The sequence below is a fragment of the Panthera pardus genome, unplaced genomic scaffold, assembly GCF_024362965.1.
Source record: "Panthera pardus isolate Hobbes unplaced genomic scaffold, ASM2436296v1 HiC_scaffold_15, whole genome shotgun sequence".
In the NCBI taxonomy this organism is placed as follows: Eukaryota; Metazoa; Chordata; class Mammalia; order Carnivora; family Felidae; genus Panthera; species Panthera pardus.
Window position 1 is genome coordinate 20,885,352 of NW_026526710.1, and position 23,292 is coordinate 20,908,643.

General features: G+C 53.5%; 1 protein-coding gene across 1 annotated transcript; it reads right to left on the reverse strand.

Moving 5' to 3' along the window:
* Positions 1-11,256: 11,256 nt before the first annotated feature.
* On the reverse strand, positions 11,257-20,826 carry CRYBB2 (crystallin beta B2). The gene is made up of 6 exons (XM_019426488.2): positions 20,721-20,826; positions 19,015-19,094; positions 15,966-16,084; positions 14,386-14,518; positions 13,067-13,209; positions 11,257-11,533 (listed from the first exon to the last, which is right to left on the reverse strand). The coding sequence occupies exons 2-6, from the start codon at positions 19,066-19,068 to the stop codon at positions 11,365-11,367; spliced, it is 618 nt and encodes a 205-aa protein (XP_019282033.1). The 5' UTR covers positions 19,069-19,094; positions 20,721-20,826; the 3' UTR covers positions 11,257-11,364.
* Between the last annotated feature and the right edge of the window lie 2,466 nt (positions 20,827-23,292).

The window sequence follows — 23,292 nt, forward strand, 5'->3', positions numbered from 1 at the left end:
ACATGTTGCAGCATGGTGGATATAAACATATAGTAGGAGGGGGAAGAAAAAGAAAAGAAAGATACAAGTGGAACCGCAAAGGGGATGGCTGGGGGGAGGGGCACAGCACCATACCTGGAACATTTTCCTTTTCATGAAAGATGTCTGAAAAAAGAACAGAACCGATGTGCTTTGAAAAGGAGGAAGAACCGGACCCCATGGAGCTCTCGAAGTAGACGGCAGGGCTCCCCGGTACGCCTTCCAAGGAGTGGGTGCACCGAAGTCCCACCCCATTCCTTAGCACATTCCCCACCCAACAGAACAAGCTGTGGGTCTCTGTCATTCAGACAAAACAGCTGCTGCCTCCCCCCACTCCACACACTAGCCAGAGGGAGTGTTCTCCAGCGCTAATCAGATGGCATGACTCCCTTGCTCCGAACCATCCCATGGCTCCCCAGTGCCCTGCGGATCAAGCCCCCACATCTTTCTGTGGTCACCATGTACCTCCATGTTCCCAGTGCCGGTACCTGGCCAGCCTTGCCTCTCGCTGCTCTTCCTCGTGCAGAAGCCCCAGTTCAGCCTGCAGAACCACCTACGGTTACCCTTCTGCTAACACAGTTTTTCTCACCTGGATAATTTTGCTTTTGTGACCCCTTTGTTCTGGAAAGCGTTCCCCCGGCCGCCAGCCTTGTTCATCTGATGCCAAACCAGAGGCCTCACCCAGGGGCGCAAAGCTGCCTGGGGAGAGTCTGAAGTCCTGTGCCCAAAAGTTGGAGGATGGGCCCTTCCCTACGCCCCCTGCCTGACTTCCTGCAGTCTGTTTGCTGGTTAACAACTTGCATAGAAAATTGAGGGTAAAATTCAGCTCTTTTCATTCAAAACCAAATGCAGCCCCTCCCCCCCCCCCAACAGTGGAACAAGACAAAAGGACAAAATGACACTGTCCTCTCCTTTAGCCCACAGATGTCCCTCTGGCTGGGCACAGGGGTACCTGTTCCATGTATGCTGTCCGCCCTGCCAAGCCCTCCCTGATCCCCTCTCTCCAAGGCTTCAAGCCCAAAGACCACAGGCAGCAAATGTACCCCCAGTTCCATTCCATTTCCTCTTTCCAGAACTAAGGGAAGGAAGCAAGAAGTGTGTGTGCACACGCACAGGTGCACAGGGGAAAAAAAAATGGAAAAGAGCTCTCCTACTTGTGACTCCATAGCCTCTTTTAATGGAGTTGCTATATATCAACCACGTAAAAAGTATCTCTAATATACTGGCGCATATTAAATGCATGTATATTTATGTGTGTCAGGTACCCAAGTTTTGCTGTTTGCCCAGTACCAAAGCCTTTGCCTCCGGGCCTCAGTTTTCCTGTCTGTGAGATGAGAGGCCTGGCGCCCCCTCCCACCCTAGCAGTTTATCTTGAGTCATCTCATGCAGGAGGCAGAGGCCAAGGCCTACCTTGTACAGTCTGTCTTAACTGCTCCCCTCCCTGTCTGCAACCCCGCCTGAAGTCCCACCGTTTGTGAGCCCACTTGCCTCCCTCTTTGAGAATGTGTACCCCCAGGAGGCTATCCCACATCCCCTAGAGCAGCCTGGGGCGATTATGCCCCCAGGAAATATTTGGCAAAGGCTGGAGCCCCTGCTGGTTGTCACAACTTGACCTGCTGCTGACATCTAGCGGATAGAGTTCAGAGACGCTGCTGAACGTAGCGAGATGCACAGGACAGACCCCAGGGCTGATGGGGAGCCCCAAACCTCAGCAGCCTTGCCCTAGAGTGAAGGCATTTATTAGACACTGTTCTTTATAGTCTCTCGACGGAGCCGACTGAAACGTCCTGCTGGCACCGAGACAGGAGGAGCACTGAAAGTTTAAAAGAGAGGAGTGAGGTTTGTTTTGTAGCAGCGAGGCACCCGGCTCTGGGCCCCGCGCTTCTGAGGCCACATCTCCTGCTGAATAAGCCTCATACGCCCTGTTTTCAGATGAGAACACTGAGGCTCAGTTGCGTCAGGCACACAGCCATGAAGAGTCAGGAGTCACATCTCACCGTGTAACAGATCCCGGGGTCTGTGCTCCAGAAGGGACTACTGGGGGAGGGGCACCATTTCAAGGAGGAGAAAGCATTTCCGAAGGAGGGGGGTGGGGTGGGATGGGCACAAGTCAACAGAGCAAGACAAGTTTTTCATCCTGGCGCCTGACCGTCATTAGACTGACCGAATTTTCCATGGCCTTTTGCTTGGACATGACTGATTCTAAGGAGATTGTCCTCTTGGTAGGTCCCTGATCTCGGGTGTGACTATTCATTCATTCATTCATTCATTTTGTAAGTATCTATCAGGCCTCCACACGTATGTAGCAGGCTCTTGGGTATATGGAACACAAAATTAGACCTGGCTCTTGCCCTCATGGAGACCTGGGTCAAGGAGGGAATGGAAATGAATCAAGGAACCAGACAAAGAAATGGTAAACAACACATGTGATCAGGTCTTTCGGAGAGAGGTGAGGAGAGCAGAAAAGTGTGGGTCATCTGAGGAATGGCCTGGCCAGTGAAGCCAGGGGAGACGCTGACGTGAGGCTGACTGGGGAGGCCCTGTGGCTGGAGGGTTCATGATGAGTCCAAAGGATGGAAAGAACGAGTGTGTGTATGCAGAAGGCTGGAGACGTGAGGCAGGGGTTGATTAGTCCTTGAAGGTGTTGTGAGTCAGAGATTAGGGTCTTTATCCCGAGGGCGATGGGGAGCCACAGCAGGCTTAAGCAGGAGGGTGTCATGATCGGATTTGCATTTGGAGAGGATCCTTCTGAGAAGGCTATTGGAACTGTGTGAAGAAGAGAGGATATGGCCCTGGGTCCAGAGATGGCTGAGGACTAGGGGATTTAACAGAAATTCAGGTCAACAGGGTGACAGAGAGTCAGAAGACCAACACAGTGAAATCACACACCCTTCCCCTTGCAGGCGGCTCCTTCGGGGCGGTCTGGCCGAAGCTTCCTGATGCCAAGGCCATCACCAGTGAACTACCTCTTCGTGACGGGGGCAAACCTTTGCTTTTAGGAAGATGCTGCCGTGCCCACCGTGGCCTGGCTTCCAGCCTGCACGCCCCACAGAGCCTGTCTCAGCAGCCGCAGGACACTGGGACCCAGCAACCCCGCCAGCCAGCCAGCAACAAAGACCCCCAGGGAGGAGAAGGCACCGGAAAGACTATTTTTAAAGCTGGGGTCGGGGTGCCCCGCCCATCGGCATCTCTCGTACTAAAAGCTTCAAAGGGCCTCCCCTGACTTTCCAGAGAGGCTGATCATGGAGCACCAGACAGAGCCCTGGTTTTAAGCCCCAGCTTTCCTACTTCTTACCAGTGTGGGCTCGGGCACGTCACTGCCCCCTCTCCGAGCCTCCGTGTTTCATCTGCAAAATGGGAACAACCCACAGGTTGTCAACGGGTCAGAGAGTGAATAAATCAGCCAGCCAGCCCCAAATGCCCACAGTGAGCCTGCCATGGTACCAAATGGTGTGATACAACAGCAACTGAGACGTGTCTCAGGGCTAACGGGACACTAACATTAAGTAAGTAATTACCCAGCTCCGCATCTAACCATCCAGCTACCATCGTCCTAACTGTGAGGTGGGCATTTGTGGGTGTACTTGGGGGGAGGACAGGAACTAAGAAGAAGAAATACGGAACTTGAGAACCCTGCATTTGCCCATATATCCGTACATTCATTTATAGTGGGGCTATTATGCACCTGGCTCAGGGGAAACCTGAATCAAGGCAACCCTGGTCCCACCCACCTGCGTGGAGATCAAGTACATAGAGCAGTTTCAACAGGTCAATGTTTCCTTCCTTTTAAAAAAAAACAAACAAACATTTTTTTAATGTGTATTTATTTTTGAGAGAGAGAGACAGAGCATGAGCTGGGTGGGCAGAGAGAGAGAGGGAGACCCAGAATCCCAAGCAGGTTCCAGGCTCCGAGCCATCAGCACAGACCCCGACGCAGGGCTTGAACTCAGGAACCTCGAGATCATGACCTGAGCTGAAGTCGGACGCTTCACCAACTGAGCCACCCAGGCGCCCCCTTCAACGTTTCCTTCCTATTGCACGGGTTGGGTATTTGAGAACTTACCTGGAGGAGGAGTGGATCAGAGATGGCTCCTCCGAGGGATGGAGAAGGGGCTCCACACACGCGCCCAGCTAGCGCGCCCTGCTCTGTAACAAGGACCGTGCGGATGCACTCGTGGGTGCAGCGTGGGGATGTGAGCGGACCCCCTCCCTGTCCTTATGAAGTTTCCAGTCCAGTTGGAAGTCGGGCCAAACAGTGAGTAGCGACAGTTACATCTGCAAAGCAGGTGAGGGGTCCGTGGGTGGCCCCGAGGAGCAGACACACGGTATGAGGACGGAACGAGTTAGTGATCCTCACGAATATAAAGCCACTACTTGGGGCAGGTGGCTGGCTCAGTTGGAAGGGCATGTGACTCTTGACCTTGGAGTCGTGAGTTCGAGCCCCATGTCGGATGCAGAGATTACTGAAATAATAATAATAACAAACTTAAATAAAATGAAATAAAATAAAGCACCTACTCAGTGTCTGAGGGGAAAAAAAGGATTTGACCAATATTTAGATCAATATTTGGGACCGAAACTTCTGCCTTGGAAATGGCAATGTGGCCCACCTGGCTGGCCTTTCCTCTTTCCTGGATTAATGTAGCGAAAGGGGATTGCAATCCACTCAGGTTTGTCTTCTTTAATGGAAAAAGAAGAATTTCATGCAGTAACAGGGTTAACCATAAAGTGTTCATGAACATCAGCTGCCTATTTTTAAAACAATGCAGAGAGGTAGACTCTTGCAGAAACACAAAACCTTAAAGCAGCGGTTCTCAGACACCAGATGCATCAGTGAAACACAAATCCCTGGGCCACGGTGTCTGAGAATATGCATTTCTAACAAGTTCCCTGGTGATGTTGCTGCTCTGTTCTGGGGAGCACATGTTGAGAACCATCCCCGCAGGGCAACCAGACATACCTTGGGGATTTACTAATAGGGAGGCCTGTTTAAACGGAGTCTCCACGTTCTCAGAAAAGAATACAAGTTTATTTCATTTGGCAAATCGTCTTCCGAGTTTATCCGTCCTGCAACAAATGGCAAGATTTCCTTCTTAAGGCTGAGTAACATTTCACACCTACCACGTTTTCTTTATTCATTCATCTGTCAGTGGGATTGTAGGTTATTTGCACGCGTTTGCTATATTGTAAATAATGCAAGGAACACGGGACATCTAGGGAGTCCGCCTGCTCCAGCCACCCTTCCCCTCCCCCCATCAGGCTGCAGGGAGGGGGATGGTGGGGCTGGGACCTGGCTGAGAACCTGGGGCAGGATAGTGAGGAGGAGAAGAGGAAAGAAAGGAGAAGCAAAGGCAAGAGGGAGGTGGGGAATGAAGAAAAAGTGGGGCAAAGGGAACTCAGAGCAATAGGAGGAAAGGAAGAAAAAGGGAGAGGAAGGAGAGGGAAGGAGGCGGCAGAGGGAGAGGAAGAGTGAGGCGGGGAGGGGTGTGTGTGTGGGGGGGGGGGGTGGGTTAAGAACAGGAAGGCAGGAGGAAGAAGATGCAGGTGAATGAGCGAATTGGTGCGTGAATGTGGCGGAGACACTTCCATCCTTGCGCACCTGGCGAACTCCTACCCGTCCCACAAAGCCCAGGTTAAAAACCTTCTCCCAGGAGTCCTCCCTGACCCCACCTCACGATAGCACAGCCTCCTCTTAGCCCTTGTCACACGTGTTCATTTACTGAGTCCCTGGTGTGTGGCTGGAACTGCCCCCAAATACTTCACACATGGCATCTCATTGAATCCTCACTGCAGCCCTATGAGCGGGCGCTAGTATTTCCCCCATCTCAGGGGAAACTGAGGCCGAGACATACTCCAAGGCTATTCTAAGCCTTATGTCTGAGCGGCAGGACGAAGTTTCGCTAGTCGCTTCCAGTGACAGTGGGTGAGACAGTGATTTGGAAGCACCTTCTCACGCAAAGAATCGGTGCTGAGTTTGTTTCCCCTTCCAGCAAGCTTTAGAAGGAAACAGGGCAGTAAGGCCTGCCGCTGCTCTATCAAGACCTCGCTCTCTGGAGCCTTGGTTTCCCCTCTGTCCCGGGACAGTCTCTGAGGCCCCGCCTACCTCTGGCAGCCGGTGTGACTGACGGGGCTTGGCTCCAATCAGGGCCCGAACAGCGAACCACCGGGCGAGGAGCCCTGAGGATGACGCTCTGCTGACGCCTGGTGGCTGGTTGCGGGAGTGCGCCTAGAGGGCCTCCCTGCGGAGATCTGAGTGAAGGTGGGTCTAGCTATGCATGGAGGCGTTGGGGGGCAGGGAGAGGGACCCACAGAGCACAGTCCTCAGTTGACAGAGACAGAAGGAGGGAGGCAGATGAAGGGGAGGGATAGGAAAGGAAGGAGATAGAAATAAACAGAGAGAAACAGAGAGACGGAGAGAGATCAAGAAGGAGGCAGAGATACCAGCAAAGATAAAGATGAGTCCTGAAAGAGACAGAAAGAGGTAGAAAGAGATAGAGAGGCAAGAGAACACAAAGAAAAATAAAAAATAGAGACACAATCGCAGCAATGTGGGGGAAGAGTGACCGCACCGGCCATCTTGCCCAGCCTTGTTCTTTCACTGGGGAGGATGATCATGGGCTGAGAAGTGTCTCACGCATGGTCATGTGGATCCCAGCTACCTGCTCAGCCTTGCCAAAGCCCATTCTTAGTGTCTTCTTTCCCTTGGTGGAGCATGTTTTGTAAATATGGCCACCGTAATAGATCTCATTCCATGCATTTACCTTCCTCTCGTTGACGGGTGGGGCCTTTGTCTTCTCCCTTCAACCTGGGTCCACGTATGAGACCCCCCCGCTTTCCAATAGAGTACGGAGGAAGTGATGCCGTGTGACTTCTGAGGCTAAGTTGTACAAATGCCATGAAGCTTCCAGCTTTCTCTCGGAATACTTGCTCCAGAATCCAGCTACCTGCTGGGGGGGTGGGGGTGGGAAACAAGGCAGCTGTATGGAGTGTCCACGTATGGGAGGTGTCTGCCCTGAGAGTCATAGTTGAGGCCCAGACAACAGTCAGCACCAGTGCCCAGCCGTGGGACTCACCCCCACCCTTTGAGCCATCCGAGATGACTCCATTTGGAGCAGAGATGAGCTGTTCCCACTGGGTCCTGCCCAAATTACACATGTGCACAAAACAAATGATTGTGGGAGTTTTACCGCTAAGTTTAGGTCGGTTGGCATGTAGGAACAGACGAATGGAAACCCTTTTGGTGCCACCTACCACGCACATTATCATCATCACCATCACCAACATCATCCAATCTTTCAGGACTTTCTGCTTAGCCAACCTTCAATGTTCCCACACCCTGAAGCACCCACTGTACCCAGAACACTGGAACATACCATGCTGTTTCTTGCATCCCTGACTTCACCTACTCTGTTCCCTCTGCCACAATTGTTCTCCCCAAGATTCACCTGCAAAATGCTAACTCTTCTTTCAACCTCCCCACTTCTTTGGGAGGTCTAATGCCCCAGGAAGCGCCCCTGCCTTCTCTTGGTGTCCTTGGCCCTTTCTTCTTGCCATCACCGTATAAGTGTCCTAGGGATGTCATCACAAAGTACCCCAAACAGAGTGGTTTAAACAACAGAAATTTATTCTCTTTATGCTGGCAGTCCAAGGTCAAGTGTCAGCAGCGTTGGCTCCCCCTGGAGGCATGGGAGGGAGACTCTGTTCCATGCTTCTCTCTCAGATTCTGGTGGTTTCCAGGTGGCCTGGATGTGGCTTGGCTTCTGCAGCATCACCCCAATTTCTGCCTGCATCTCCACACGGTGTTCTCCATGTATGCACGTGTGTGTTTCTGGCGTCGAATCTCCCCCTTTTCATAAGGACACCCGTTGTATTGGATTAAGGATCTGCCCTATCCACTATGACCTCATTTAAATGACCTCATCTAAATCTTTTTTTTTAAATATATGAAATTTATTGTCAAATTGGTTTCCATACAACACCCAGTGCTCATCCCAAAAGATGCCCTCCTCAATACCCATCACCCACCCTCCCCTCCCTCCCACCCCCCATCAGCCCTCAGTTTGTTCTCATATTTTAAGAGTCTCTTATGCTTTGGCTCTCTCCCACTCTAACCTCTCTTTTTTTTTTTTTTTCCTTCCCCTCCCCCATGGGTTCCTGTTAAGTTTCTCAGGATCCACATAAGAGTGAAACCATATGGTATCTGTCTTTCTCTGTATGGCTTATTTCACTTAGCATCACATTCTCCAGTTCCATCCATGTTGCTACAAAAGGCCAGATTTCATTCTTTCTCATTGCCACATAGTACTCCATTGTGTATATAAACCATGACCTCATCTAAATCTAACTACTCACATCTGTAATGGCCATATTTCCAAATAAGGTCACATCCTGAGATCCTGAGGGGTTAGGACATCACACGTGAATTTTTTTGGGGGGGGGGCAATTCAACCCATCTTAATCCCTGTGGTTTTATTGCCTGACTATTACAATCTCTCCAGAGTGGGAGCTTCCTGAGAGCAAGGGTTCTGTCTTACTTATCTTGTATCCCCTACGCTGCCCAGTTCCAGGAAGAAAATAGACACTCAAGAAAATGGGTTGATTGAAGAATGAATGAGCAAATGGAAACCAGTAACATCAGCTGAACACTGATTAGTCCCCACCTCCATGGCAATTATTTTATCCAATTTAGCTCATTCAACAAGGTTTTCTATGTTTCCAGACTTTAGGGGATGATTTTACATGGAGGCATACAAGGGCAAGAATATCTAACATATTTCTGAAACAGGCACCTGGGTGGCTCGGTTGAGCATCCAACTTCGGGCAGGTCATGATCTCATGGCTCGTGGGTTCGAGCCCCACATCAGGCTCTGTGCTGACGGCTCGGAGCCTGCAGCCTGCTTGGGATTCTGTGTCTCCCTCTCTATGCCCCTCCCCTGCTCACATGCGCGCTCTCTCTCTCTCTCTCAAAAATAAATAAACATTAAAAATTTTTAATATTTCTGAATAAGAAGAATGGTCCGAGATGTATGACTACAAAGCAGCAGTTACTGACACAATGTGGTCAAACTACAGGAACACACAAATTGACTAAAGGAAGAGAAAAGAGACCCCATTGGGGCACTTGGGTGGTTCAGTTGGTTGAGTGTCCAACTCTTGATTTGGGCTCAGGTCATGATCTCATTGTTCGTGGGATCAAGCCCTGAGTCAGCACAGAACCTGCTTGAGATTCTCTCTCTCCTCTCTCTCTGTCTCTCTCCCTCCTTCCCTCCCTCCCTCCCTCCACACCTTCTCAAAGAAAGAAAGAAAGAAAGAAAGAAAGAAAGAGAAAACAAGGAAAAGAAAGAAAGAAAAGGAAAAGGAAGGAAGAAAGAAAGAAAAAGAAAGAAAGAAAACAAGGAAAAGAAAGAAAGAAAAGGAAAAGGAAGGAAGAAAGAAAAAGAAAGAAAGAAAGAAAACAAGGAAAAGAAAGAAAGAAATAAAACAAGGGAAAGAAAGAAGGAAAGAAAGAAAACAAGGAAAAGAAAGAAGGAAAGAAAGAAAGAAAACAAGGAAAAGAAAGAAAGGGAGAAAGAAGGAAAGAAAGAAAAGAAGGGAAAGAAAGGAAGAAGGAAGAAAGAGAAAGAAAGAAAACAAGGAAAAGGAAGGAAGGAAGGAAGAAAGAAAGAGAAAGAAAGAAAGAAAAGAAGGAAAAGGAAGAAAGAAAAGAAGGGAAAGAAAGAAAGGAAGGAAGAAAGAGAGAGAAAGAAAGAAAAGAAGGAAAAGGAAGGAAGGGAGAGAGAAAGAAAGAAAGAAAGAAAGAAAGAAAACAAGGAAAAGGAAGAAAAGGAAGAAAGAAAGAAAGAAAGAAAGAAAGAAAGAAAGACAGGGGAGGTCCCATCAATAGACTCCATACACACATGCCAATCAAATATGTGACAAGGTAGTATTTGCTCCACCGTGGGGGGAAATGGACTTCTTAACAAAAATGATTCCAGGACAAAAGGGAGATCCAGAAAGAAATGAGATCCCTACCACACGCCATACACAAAAATCGGCTCCGGAAGGATCGAGAACTTCCATGTGAAAAGCACAACTTGAACACTTTTAGGGAAAAAAAATATCTTGGGAAATATATTTGTGACCTGGGGTGAGAAAGAATTTCTTAAAGAAAACGTAGAAGGTACAAACCGTAAAGGAACAGACAGATGTTGTGCTACATCAAAATTTAAAACCACTTACGTCGAAAGAGACCAAATAGGGGCGCCTGGGGCTCAGTAGGTTAAGTTTCCGACTTCGGCTCAGGTCATGATCTCGCGGTCTGTGAGTTCGAGCCCCGTGTCGGGCTCTGTGCTCACAGTCAGAGCCTGGAGCCTGTTTCAGATTCTGTGTCTCCCTCTCTCTGCCCCTCCCCTGCTCGTGCTCTGTCTGTCTCTCTCTCTCTCTCTCTCAAAAATATAAACACTAAAACAAAAGAGACCAAATACAAAGTGAAGAGAATCTGTGCCCTGGGAACAGACATTTGCACTGCAGGCAGCCAGCAAATGATCCCCGTTTCTACAGAGAGGGCCTGGGTTAGCTCATTTCATCCTCACGGGACCCAGTGAGAGAGGCCCTGTTTCTTCCCCCATTCTTTCCAGGTAGACCCATGGAGGGGCTGAGAGGTAGAGTGATGTGTGTGAGCCCCCGTCACTGGCCGGGGCTCCAGAACAGCCGTTAGAATCCAGACCGAACCATCCAAATAGCGAACAGAGGGACACATGAGCACACATACGCACAAACAGGTAATTACGACCTCTCTCCGGGACCGGGAGGGATTGCTGGGTTGTGGGTCCCTCGGATGGAAGAAAAGGGCCAGGCTCAAAGGGGATAACACGCTAATGGGATGGCCAGCAGTGGATGCACCTTTAAGGCCTGGAGCCTCCTTCACCTGCACCCCGACCTTGAGGGAACTCAGCAGCCACGCAGGAGGGAGCCAGGAGGTCAGGCGAGCCAGCCGCTCACGCGGCAAAGGTGGTGGCGAACCAGGCGAAGAAGCAGAGGTTCAGAGGGTTTGGACAACACGCCCAAGACCACACAGCGAAGTAGCTGCAGAGTTGTGAGTCTCGGCGAAGGCTCTGCTGTCGTGCCGCGGCCCAGACGTTTCCTGGTTCTCTCGGTCTCGGGGTCTCTCGCCCGCTCTCTCGCGCGCGCACACAGGCCCGCCCGCCCGCCCGCCCGCAGCACCAGCTCCCGCTGGAGACGAAAGGCAAATGCAACGCACAAATTGCAAGTCACGCTTTATTCACTCGCCAGGGGGCGCAGGGGGATTCTGGGCAGCAGGCGCAGCCCCTGGGAAGGAGGAACGGGGGGGGGGGGGGGGGGGGGGCACTAGTTGGAGGGGTGGAAGGCGCCCCGTTGGTGCCACTGCATGTCGCGGATGCGGCGCACGGACTGCACCTGGGGGTGGGGAGCCCCAAAGTCACCGCTGTCCTTGTAGTCTCCCTTCTCCAGCAGGTACTGCAGCCCGCGGTAGCCGGGGTACTGGTAGCCGACCCACCTGCGGGGCGGAGGGGAAGCAGACGAAAAGAGAGAGAAGGAGAGCCGCCTTAGGCCGTGAGGAAGGGTGGGTTTCCCGTTCATTCCACACTTCCTGATTGTCGAGCACGAACGCCACCCTTCCGGCCTCTGCTTGCTTCCTTCTCTTGGTGGGGAGATCACTATCTCCTAAAGCAACTTTTGGCTGAAGGCCTGCTACTAGGGAAAGGTGACCTCAAGCCCACTTAAGCCTACAAGAACGCAGGTCTCTTAACTGCCTCTGTCCACCCTCATCCCAACCCCATGCCTGGCTGCAAGGCCAAACGAGAGAGGAGGCTAGGTCCCAGGGCCCCTCCATTATCCCTTCATCATTTGAAGTCAGCACCGTTTAGGGGGGATCCTCCACTCTTTTGAGCACCTAATGAAAGTTACAGTTTCTCCCCCCCCGCCCCCCCCCACACACAAAATGTCACAAAGCCCTGGCCTACGAGGACCTGCCAGGCCAACCCTTGCGTATACCTGCGGCTCTCCCTCGTGGTCTTGTGCACTATATCTCTGCGCACCCATCACTTTAACCTTTGGAGAGTCCCTCCAACTCACCAGGCTCCTCCAACCCCAGGGCCTTTGCACATGCCCTTCTCTATCTGGAATGTCCTTCCTCTCTTCACACCGCACTTCCTACTCTTTCTTGGGATCTGAGCTCAACGTCCCTTCCTCAAGGAAGGAGCCCAGATCTGTGTGGATTCTTAAATTGTGAACCGTTGACCCCAACTAGACTGTTAGCTACACAAAGAAAAGGCCAGGTCTCTTGAAGCTGCTCTGACACACGCAGCCCTTAACGCGACGCCTGGCACGTGGCAGGACTCCAGCCCTTGAGTAACGAGTAAACACACAAACGACGAGGACTATGAACACAGAGCCGTGCACACCATTTTCGGAGGTTGACGAACCCCAGAAAAGCCAGTCGGTGTTGGGTCAAACCAGCTCTCTTGAGGGGGGGCGGGGTAGAAAAAGGTCTTGGCGTGTCTCACTTTCCAATGTCTGTGGTGTCAATACCCCCACCCCGGCTGGTTTCGAGCCACCGATGATTCAGCAACCAGCTCACAGATATTCTGAAACCTTCAGAGTCGGCTCTTGCAAGCTGGAGCCAACCACCTGCAGCACCCCACTGCCTGTAGCCCCTCTGTGAACCCCCAGAGGGTTTAACTTTGCCGGCACGGGCTGGGCTTTCTCCCCCCGTAGCCCTGTTAAGACCACGCAACTCATCCCCACCTCTCCTATACCCCCACCACCATTTACGGTCCTGCTCCTGGGGACTGAGGTTAAGGCCAAGCTTTCTCTCCGCCCCCAGGTAGGGTATTGCCCAAGAGGCAGATCTGGAGGGGACGGCAAGGGCTGAAAGCCACACGCAAGCTCGCGATCTCCACGCCCATTTTCCAGCAGGAAGACTGAGGTCGCAAGTGTGCAAGATCAGCAGGGTTCGGGGCAGAGCGAGACTCAGGGCCCCGGGGTCTGGGCTCCCGGGCGGGGTGAGCAGGGCTGGGTCTGCACTCACGTGCCACTCTGCACGCGCACCGACGACACCTTCTCCTGGTAGCCGTGGGCGTGGAAGCTGGGCACATCATCGTCTATGATTTCCATCTTCTTCCCCGTGAAGTTGGGGTTTTCATAGAGGATGATCTTGTGCTCTTGGCTGTCCTGTTGACAGGGAGTAGGGAGAGTGAGCGCGGGAGGGGGAGCGAGGGAGGGCCTTCCGGCCCCATCCGCGTGCTGCGGTGTTGGGATTAGCACACTCCATCTACAGCCCTCTGCCCAGTACCCCTGCCACCCGAGTGCAATTGTAACTGCAGGTAAACAGCGGCCGTTTGTTGAGGTCCCACAGGCTATTTGCACGCGACACTCTGGAGTCGACACTTTAAGGCACATTCAATTCTGATAGGTCATGTTCCCCCCCATAGCCTCAGCCTGCTTAAAAAAAAAAAAAAAAAAAAAAAAAAAGGCAGCCACAATCGACACATACAGGGACACAGGCTGGTGGTGCCCCGAAAAGGCACTTGAGATGCTTTGGCTTTCCTTCGTCGCCACATCTCTTCCCATCTTCCTGTTCCTGTGACATTTTCCTTAGTCATCCCCTTTAATCCTTTAAATACTCTTATGCTCTCTGGCAGATGAGAAAACCCGGGGCTCAGAGAGGTAAAGCAGCTTGCCCAAGGTCACACAGCTGGGAGCACCAGAGCCAAGGTAGGAACCCGGGTCCATGGGATGCAATGTTCTCCTACCTTCCATCAAGCTCTGGGGGGAACTAGACTGTGCTGGGGAGGCTTGGGAGTGTAACTGAGCATTGCTGGGCCCGCTGTCCTCCCTAAGAGCTCACATTCTTGTAAAGAATCAGGTTCAGAGATGCACCAGAAGGCCCCACCGGCACGAGTTACAAACAGGAGCTAAACTACCTTTTCCTCCACACCAATCCCAGGATTTCTTTTCATGTTTATGATGGCTACTGTTTATTGCGCAATTGCTCTGTGATGCGTTCCCAACCCCGGAAAGCACCGTCTGTACAGAATAGAATGTGAGCGGCACCCCCGCCAGAGCATTTTGAGGTCTTGTGAATGGAGCCCCCTGGGGTTGTGCAATGTGGCAACTCTCAGGCTGGGCATGTGGGAATCTCAGGGCCGCAGAGCCAAATATCCCCATTTTACAGATGGGAAAACTGAGGCCCAGGGAGGCAAACGGCTTCTAGCAGGTCACACAGCCAGGAAGCGCACCCTGTGCATTAGAAGGGTCACGATGCTGGAGGCGAAGGCTCCCTCCTGGTCCCTAAAGCCCTGGCCACAAGCAGCAAAGAGAAGAAGCAGGAAGTGACAGGAGGCTCACCACTTTGATGGGCCTCAGGGAGCTGAGGGAGTCCGTCCTCCGACTGCTGGTCCATGAGTCCCAGCGGGGGTACTCGCCCTTCTCGAACACAAACTGCTCACCCTTGCAGTTGGCTTGTTCGTAGCCCACCCAGCTGCAGTGGAGACAGACAGAGGGGAGGTCGAGCCACCCCAGGCTTCCTCGGGCAGGACCCTGGCTTAGTCTCTCGAGCCCCCTGGGGCGGGGGGGTGGCTCACAGTTGCTCAGCTCACCCATCAAAATGCAGACACCGCCAGTCCAGGAGCAGAGTCACCTCAGTGATCCAGAACTTAATTTTGAACAGTCAACGGTCATTAATAAAAATACCAAAAGTTAGATTTTGAAAAAGACAGCAGGGTGGCGCCTGGGTGGCTCAGTCGGTTGAGCGGCCGACTTCGGCTCAGGCCATGATCTCGCGGTCCGTGAGTTCGAGCCCCACGTCGGGCTCTGTGCTGATGGCTCAGAGCCTGGAGCCTGTTTCAGATTCTGTGTCTCCCTCTCTCTGACCCTCCCCCGTTCATGCTCTGTCTCTCTCTGTCCCAAAAATAGATAAACATTAAAAAAAAATTAAAAAAAAAAAAGAAAAAGACAGCAGGGGAGTGTAAAGTCCGTTTGAGAAATTCTTCCATCCAAATGCGAAAAAAAAAAGGGGGGTGGCAACTGAGAATCAGATGCAGTGCTTAAATGGTCAAAACCTCCCTCGTCCAGGAAGACGCGCTCCTGGGGCGCACAGACGCCCAGAGCGTGTTGGATAAGGGCGACCGGGTAGGGCCATTCTTCTGGCAGATCCTGACATGAGTAGCATTTATTGAACTCTGCAGAATCCCCTGAGAACCTTGAGTTGGGGTGTGGGTCACGTAGGACCCCCAACCCCTCCAGAATCACTGACCTCTTGGGTCACCAGTGGCCACCCCCGATTCCTGAGGCTTTTGCAGAGAAGGAGTGGTCAACACCCACAGAGAGAGTCCCCTGCAGGCTGTGTTTAGCTCTATGACCTGAGCAGGGCAGAATCAGATCCTACCAGCCCTCCTCTCCGGGGTCAGGGACCCAAGGCTGCCTGCCCCCAAGTGTGCCGGTGAATCTGCTGACATCCAGCGTGGCCAGAATTTGGGAAGGGCACGGTGAAAGCAGAGCTGGGACGTCTAGCTTTAAACCGCCCAGGAGAGTGCAGATGCTCCGGGAGCCACAGACGGGCAGCTGTGCCCATGAGAGAGACTGTGTTTATCTCCCCACCTCGAGGAGGTGCCTGGCCTCCGTGTCAGGATTTGCCTATGAGTTCTTTTCCTTCCCCCTCAGCGTGGTTCCTCTTATCCTACGGAGGAGGAAGCCAAGGCTCAGAGAGGGAAGTTCTTGGTCCAAGGTCACACAGCCTGAAAGTGATCGAGCTGGGATTTGAATCCAGTTCTCTGTGACCCCAAAGCACAAACTCTCTCCATAGGCTGCCCCAAATTTCAGGGTCTAAGAGCACAGTGGGGGAGGGCAGGTCCCCCCAGCTCCATACGCCTCACCCTGGCAGCTCCCACCGGGCGAGCCCCCCTCCCGCACCCCACCCAGGTACGTACGGTCCAGCCTGCACCAGGACGGAGCCTGCCTTCTCCACGCCAGTCTCCTTCAGGTTGGGGCAGGGCCCGCTGAGCTCGTGCGAGTGGCCCTGGAAGTTCTCTTGCTCAAAGATGATGATCTGTGACAGGAGGAGAGGGTGGGACCCGTCACGATGCGGAGGACGGAAGCAGGGCATTGGGGGCGGGGAGGGGGCTCAGGGAGCCTCGAGGGATCCTGACGGGCTCCACTTTCAGGAGTCACAGACCCAACACGAAAGCCAGACAGTCCTGGCACCTGCCAGCTGTGAGACCTTCCTGAGCCTGTATTTCACCTCGCTGAGCCTCGGCTGCGCCATCTGTAAAATGGGAAGTGACAGCGCCTACCTCTCGGGGTTGCTGGAAGGGCTCAGAGAAGCACAACGGTGAGCACGCAGTATCTGCTCTGTGTGGGGGGAGGCAGAACCCTGAGAACGAAGGGACAACCTGCGGATCCCAGGCAGGCAAGTGGCAGAGTGGAAACTGGAGTCCAAGTTTGGTGCCGTTTCCGTTAAGGGCGGCGCTTTGCGAGCCAACGTGCACACAAGGCACCCGGGACCTTGACAAAATGCGGTTTCCGGGCAGCACGTCTTGGGGGTGAGGCCCCAGATTCTGCATCCCTAACGAGCTCCCAGGAGAGGTAGGGCTGTCTCCTGCTCCTGCTACAGCCGGGCCGGCACCACCAACACACGTGACCCCGTTTGGCCCCTAAGACCCCGCATACCTGTGCCTTTTCTTTAAGCCCCCACGGGCTCTGCAGGTCTCCTCCCCCGGGACACTTCTTAGGGGGCCTTCCCTCCTTAAGGGGGCTCTCATCAGCCCGGGGAAGGGGGCCAGCAGGCTCCCCATGAGGAAGCCACAATCTCTGCAAGATGAAGGCGCCCCCCACCCCACCCCGCCACGGCCTCGCAGCCGCCACCTTGCACAATTTCAGAGCGCGTTTGCAGCCACACGTCCCCAGGGAGCACCCCCCACCCCGCCCTGGGTGGAGAGGCGGGCTCAGGGCAGCGGGCTCCTGGGAAGGGCAGCTGCACAATCTACATGGTCAGCACTGGCTGTGTAAACACGTCCCTCTCTCCCAGGCCAGGGATTAGCTAGATAAAGGCAGGGCAGGGAGGCCCAGCGGGGCTCAGAGACAAATTCCATGGGCTCAGTTCGGCCTTTATGGTCACTGACTCGACCACGGAAGGGTCAGGAGACACGGGCTCTGATGTCACCCCTGTTGCGTCTCCAGCTGGGCAACCTCAGCAAGCAACCGGGTTGCTTCGCGCCTCAGCTGGCCCGTCTGTAAAATGGGAGAGGCTGAGCACTCTACAGGGTTACCGAGAAGAAGCAGGAGCAGGGACATTAGGAGCCAACGTATCATCACCCTGGCCTGGGAGACAAGGAGGAGGACCAGGGAGGTCAGCCTCTCCGTATATTCAAACGTCCCCAGACGGCCCGGAAGCTCAGTATTGTCACCGTGACTGTTCTTGCTATGTATCCACACACGGATGCTGACATTTTACGCGATATCTAATCCTTTAAATGCGCACTGTCCGGGGGCGCCGGGGTAGCTCAGTCAGTGAAACGTTCGACTTCGGCTCACGTCATGATCTCGCGGATCATGAGTTCGAGCCCTGCGTCGGGGATCCTGTCTCTGTCTCTGTCTCTCTGTCTCTGTCTCTCTCTCTTCCTGCCCCTCCCCTGCTCACACACTCTCTCGCTCAAAAATAAACATTATAAATAAATAAATAAATAAGTGCAGGCTAGTGCTGCAGCCATTCATTGGCCACCTAAGTCTGAGGGACGCACTCAGGCCGTCCCAATGAAGACGCACTGTCACAGAAGGTGACACATCAGATTTTGAAGGTTTAGGATAGTCAAGAAAGAGTGCCAAAGGGCTTTCTCATAATTTTTCTATTGATTATACGTTAGGGCCTATTGCGTTTAATAAAATAGAATACGCAAACTAATTTCTTTGGCTCCTTTGTACCTTCTTACCGTGGCTACAGGAAATGCTAAATGGCATGGGGGCTCGATTTCTACGCCTGTGGGCCAGTGCAGCTCTAAACACCTTGCACAGGCCTTCGTGCTCCTCCTCAGACTCATGCAGCTCGGTCTCACCTCTGGGCCTTTGCGCTCGCTGTGTCCTCTGCCTGGAATGTTCCCCCTGACCCCCACCCCGACTCACGTGGCCAGTGACCCGGGCCTCCCCTCCCGTGTCTCCTCCTCAGAGAGGCCTCCCTGACCGCCTCAGCTAACACCTCCTTTCCTCATTCATCCCGACTCTCTGAACTCAAGCTTCCCTGGCCGGAGAGGCCACATGTCAGACAAAAGGGCAGTGCCCGGGTGGACCCCTTGCCCAGGGTCCCTGAAGCAGGGGACCATGGGAGGGAGCCCGGCCGAGGCAGTCAGGGGAATGGTGGCTGGTAGAGGTTTGGGTGCAGACTGGGTATGATGAGTCCCCCCTCACTGGACCCTAGGAGGGCGAGAAGGATGAGGGGGCAAAGCAGGCAGTGATAGCTGGTCTTAGCTGGACACCGCAGGCCAGGCCGAGCTGGTGTCCTTTGCCTCTTCACACCCACCTTGCACCGTGATTCCTATTCTCCCCAATTTACAAAGGTGGGAACTGAGGCTCAGAGAGGTCAAGTGACTGGCCCGAGTCACACAGCAGGTCAGGAATCCCACCTCACCTTCGGTTCACAAGCCCCCTCTCGCACGGGACTGTGGGTCCGCCCCAGCTCTGGGGAGCCCCTGTGGGCAATGGGGTACGGGGTATGGGGTGAGGCAGAGAAACGTAAGTCTCCAGAGCTGGAAGCTGGTGTCAGGAATCCTGGCCAGTCGTGGGCTGGTGCAGGGGCCGGGGCGGGGGCGGAGGGGGGCGGAATCACTGCCCCCTTGTGCAAGTGGGGGAGACTGGAGCCCAGAGAGGGGCAGGGGCAGAGAGCGGGAGCTTCAGGAAGGAAAACACCCACTTGGACTTTACAGAAGGGAAACTGAGTCTGGAGGAGGAGTTCTGTGTGCCCCCCACCCTCCCCCGCATCATACCCACCTTGGGGTTGAGGGGCTGTGGCTTGCCCGCTTGGGTCTGGTGGTCTGAGGCCATGGTGGGTGGTCCTGTGCAGGAAAGACCTGGAAGATATGTGGGAAGCGGCAGTGAGGACCTCTCTGGGCCCTCTGCTTTCTCCCCTGGGTGCCTCGGGGCCCCTCCACTCCGGCCCTCGAGACTTCTGGTATCCCTGTCTCAGGATGTCCCAGAGCAGCAGGGTCCACAAATGGCTGTCTGACTTCCCATCCTTAGCTTCATTTCTTGGTGCCCAGGACTGCTCCGGAGGGGAAATCGAGGTCTGCTAAGAAAGCGGTGATAAACTGGGGCTTCAAGCAGGGTCCCAGGTGGGTCCCCGTCATTCAGCTCTGGACAAAGGGAGCCACGCAGAATGATGCAGCCCCATCCATATCGTGCAGAAAGTTCCCGATCAAAAGCAAAGTGCGGGCCACAAACCCCACTCACAGTCTCCTGTAACCCCAGGCCCTCACCCCGACTTCGTCCTCAAGACCCCCTCTCCCCGGGCACCCACTACCCAGAATGCTCCTCTGCTGCTGACCTTCCCCCACTCCCCATGAGCGCCCATATCTGTGATGGACTCATGCTACGAGAAGGCGAAGAAGTGAGCATAATGGTAGAAACTCAGGCACTGTGATAGGCAGCAGCAGGGAAGATTTCTTCCCTGGTGAGAACGTCAGAAAACGTTTTCCAGAACGGCTGGGAAGTTGGCACTCTTCTTCCCCTTTCCCGCAGGAGGAGCAGTGACCCCAGCCTGCGTATTTCCAGTGAACAGGAGACACCTGAAATCCTTCTCCAGAGAAGACACCCAGCCTTCCAGAAGCCCCTTCCACACTCGAGCCCAGGCCAGGACGTCCCCCACAAAGAACTGCAAATAAGCAGCTTGGGGGCCAAGCCCGCTCTGTTCTCCTAAATAACCAACCCTGTGCACCTGTCACACGGCCAGAGGCCCCGCCATGCAGCCCCCAGTCGTTGACCGCCTCACACTAAAGGTTAAGCTCAATCAGGTCAACTCGGGTGTCGCCAATGTGGGCCTCAATTTCCTGTTCTGCAAAGTGGGGACAGCCATGGCGCCCGACGATATCTGTGAACAGGTTGTGACGACTTGACCCCTGGGCAGCGGGTCCGGGATACAGCCGGCGTTCTGTAAATGGCAGCAGTTATGGCATCATGAGGGTCATTTCCACCAAGCTTTAGTGGCTTTGGAATCACCTGTCGCTGGAAGCTCTCAGAGATCCCCAGCTGCTTCCTGGCCACTAAGCGCTCCCCAAGACTGGACACGTAGCAGGTGCCCGGGAATGTCTGCGGATTTGGGGAGCACTGTCTCACCGCCTTCGAAACGATGCTGGGCCTTCGCTGGTTTGATTCCTTCCACTAACAAACCCTCGGATTCTCCCCCCCAGTCACTAGCAACGCAAGGACGCTGATGGACTGGTTGACATTAATAGAGGAGCCTGTGTGCCAGGCACCGTGCCGGACCACGCGCCTGTGTCACCTCTGACAAAGGAGGTTTGACGACCCCTCTCCCCATTTAACAGAAGAGAAGGCTGAGGCTTACAGCAGTGAAGTCTTTGCCCAAGGTCCCCTTGTCAGAAAGGGGGTGGCACCTGGATTGGAACCCAGGTCTCCCACACTTACCAACAGGGGATAAGGATGAGAGAAAAAGGCAAGGCAAGCGAGAGAGGCATTCTTACCAGTGACGCCAGCCTCCGAGAGCTCCCGTGAAGTCTAGCCGGCGGGAGGTGGCATTTATACCTTCCCCAGGAGTGCCGGTGCCGAGACGGGTGATCGCTGCGTCCCCACAGAAAGCAGGACGAGAATGCTGGGTTAAGCCCACACCAAAGCCCGGGTCAGCAAATGCCCACAGACATTGTGTCTCTGCACAATAATGTCATTAGCTTTTGGATTCGGCCGCGCCAGGGTGGTCAGGCGGCTGGGCAAGGGGATGTCCACTTTGCATGCATCAGCCGTCCGGCTGCCAGGACCGGGGGCACGCCGGGTTCACCGGTGTGGTCAGTCGAGCCCTGGGGAAAGGCAGACAGAGGCAAATCTCAGTGGCCCTGGGAAGAAAACAAGGGAAGGGGGACGGCGATTTGCCAGGGTCCAGCATCCGTCCGTCCACCCATCCATCCACTCATTCATTCAACAAATATTTATCTGGCACATAGTGCCAAGCTCCGTTTCGGGCGAGGTGAGTAGCGTCAGGGAGGGGACCGACCCCAGTCTGGACCATCCAGGAGAGCTCCCGGAAGAGACAGAGTCCTCGGGGACGAGGGTAAGTTAGCCTGGGAAACCAGACGGGGAAGGGAGTTCCAAACAGAAAGGGGCCATGTGCAGGAGCTGGCGTGCCATTAAAAGACTCGGAGGCCGGTTGAGATAGCTCCAGGAGGGCAGGGGGCCTGATCCTGCAGGCCGGGGAGAGTGAACTTCACCCTGAATACCCTGCGCTGTCCCAACACCTGCTGTTCTTCAGCGGGTGCTCTTAGGACCCTAGGCCCCAGAGGTTTGGAGAAACCGCTCAGATCCCTGCTGTGGCCTCCACCACTGCCCCCGGGCACCTGGCCTTTATTCACGTGCCTCGAGTGTGCATGGCTCCCTTGCAGCCAGCCTGCGTCTCGACCGAATCCCAGATCAGGCAGGAGACCGGGAACAGCACTGGGGCTCGGAAACCAGGCTGGAGCAAGACTTGCCGTCCCCCACCTTCCACGGCCCCAACACACACGTGCACGCACACACACACACACACACACACACACTCACACTCGGCCATGCTGTTTCTGTCTGTTGCACTTCTCACCGCCCGACGATTGCGCGACTCGTTTATTTGCCATCTTTCCAATCAGAAGGTAGGCATCATGAGGGCAGAGCCATTGTCTGCGTGGTTCCCACCCAGTCCACGGCCTGACACGGGCCTAGGAAGCTTTGCTAAGGCAGCTTAAGACGACAGGAATCTGGGGTGTAAAATAGCACAGCCTCTACGGAAACAGTATGGCGGGTCCTCAGAAACTTACCACTAAAGGGGCGCCTGGGTGGCTCGGTCCGTTAAACATCGACTCTTGATTTCGGCTCAGGTCATGATCTCAGGGTTTGAGGGACTGAGCCCCACATCGGGCTCCATGCTGACAGCTCAGAGCCTGCTTGGGATTCTCTCTCTCCCTCTCTCTGCCCCTCCCCTGCTCTCTCTCTCTCTCTCTTATAAATAAATAAAATAAAAGCTAAAAAAAATTACCAGTAAAATTTCTACATTTCTACTCAGCAATTCCACTTATGGATACTTAGTCCAAAGGATTGTAAGCAGGGCCTTGAACAGACACTTGCACACCCGTGTTTATAGCAGCATTATTCACAGTTTCCCAAAGGGGGAAATAACGCAAATGTTCATCGATCAATGAATAGATAAACAAAACATCCATAAAATGGAATATAAATCAGCCTCATAAAGGAAGAAGATTCTGGGGCACCCGAGTGGCTCAGTCGGTTTAGTGCCTACCTCTTGGTTTCGGCTCAGGTCATGATCTCGCAGTTCGTGAGTCTGAGCCCCGGGTCCGGCTCTATGCTGGGAGCACAGAACCTGCTTGAGATTCTCTCTCTCCCTCTCTCTCTGCCCCTCCCCCTCCCACCTCTCAAAATAAAAAAATACGCTTAAAAAAAAAAAAAAAGGAAATTCTGACCCGTGCTACAGCATGGATGAACCGTAAGGACATGATGCTAAGTGACATAAGTCACAAAATGACAAATACCACATGATTCCACTTACTTGAGACTCCTGGGGTAGCGAACTTTATAGAGACAGAAAGTGGAACAGCGGGGCCAGGGGCAGGGGGACGGGGAGATGGGGAGTTAGTGTGCAATGGGCACAGAGTTTCAGTTTGGAAAGATGAAGAAGTTCTGGAAAAGGAGGGTGATGGTTGCACAACACTGTGAACTGCACACTCAAAGTGATTAAAACAGTAAGTTTTATGTATATTTTACCACGCTAAAAATCGTGTCCAAAAAGCCCATCCCCCAGAAGTGTATCATCTCAGAGTTCTGGAGGCCAGAAATGGGAAATCAAGCAGGGCTGTGCTCTCTCTGACAACTCTAGAGGGGACATCTCAGCGCACTTGGCTTTGGGTGTGTTCTGAGCCATCTGCTGTCCTGGACAATGAGCCCAATCAGAGCTGGGTTCAGTCATGTCCATATGTCCCCAGTGCCTGCCTAGACCCAGCACATAGTAGGCGCTCAGAAGATATTTGTTGGCCAGTCGAATTCATTAACGAGTAAGAG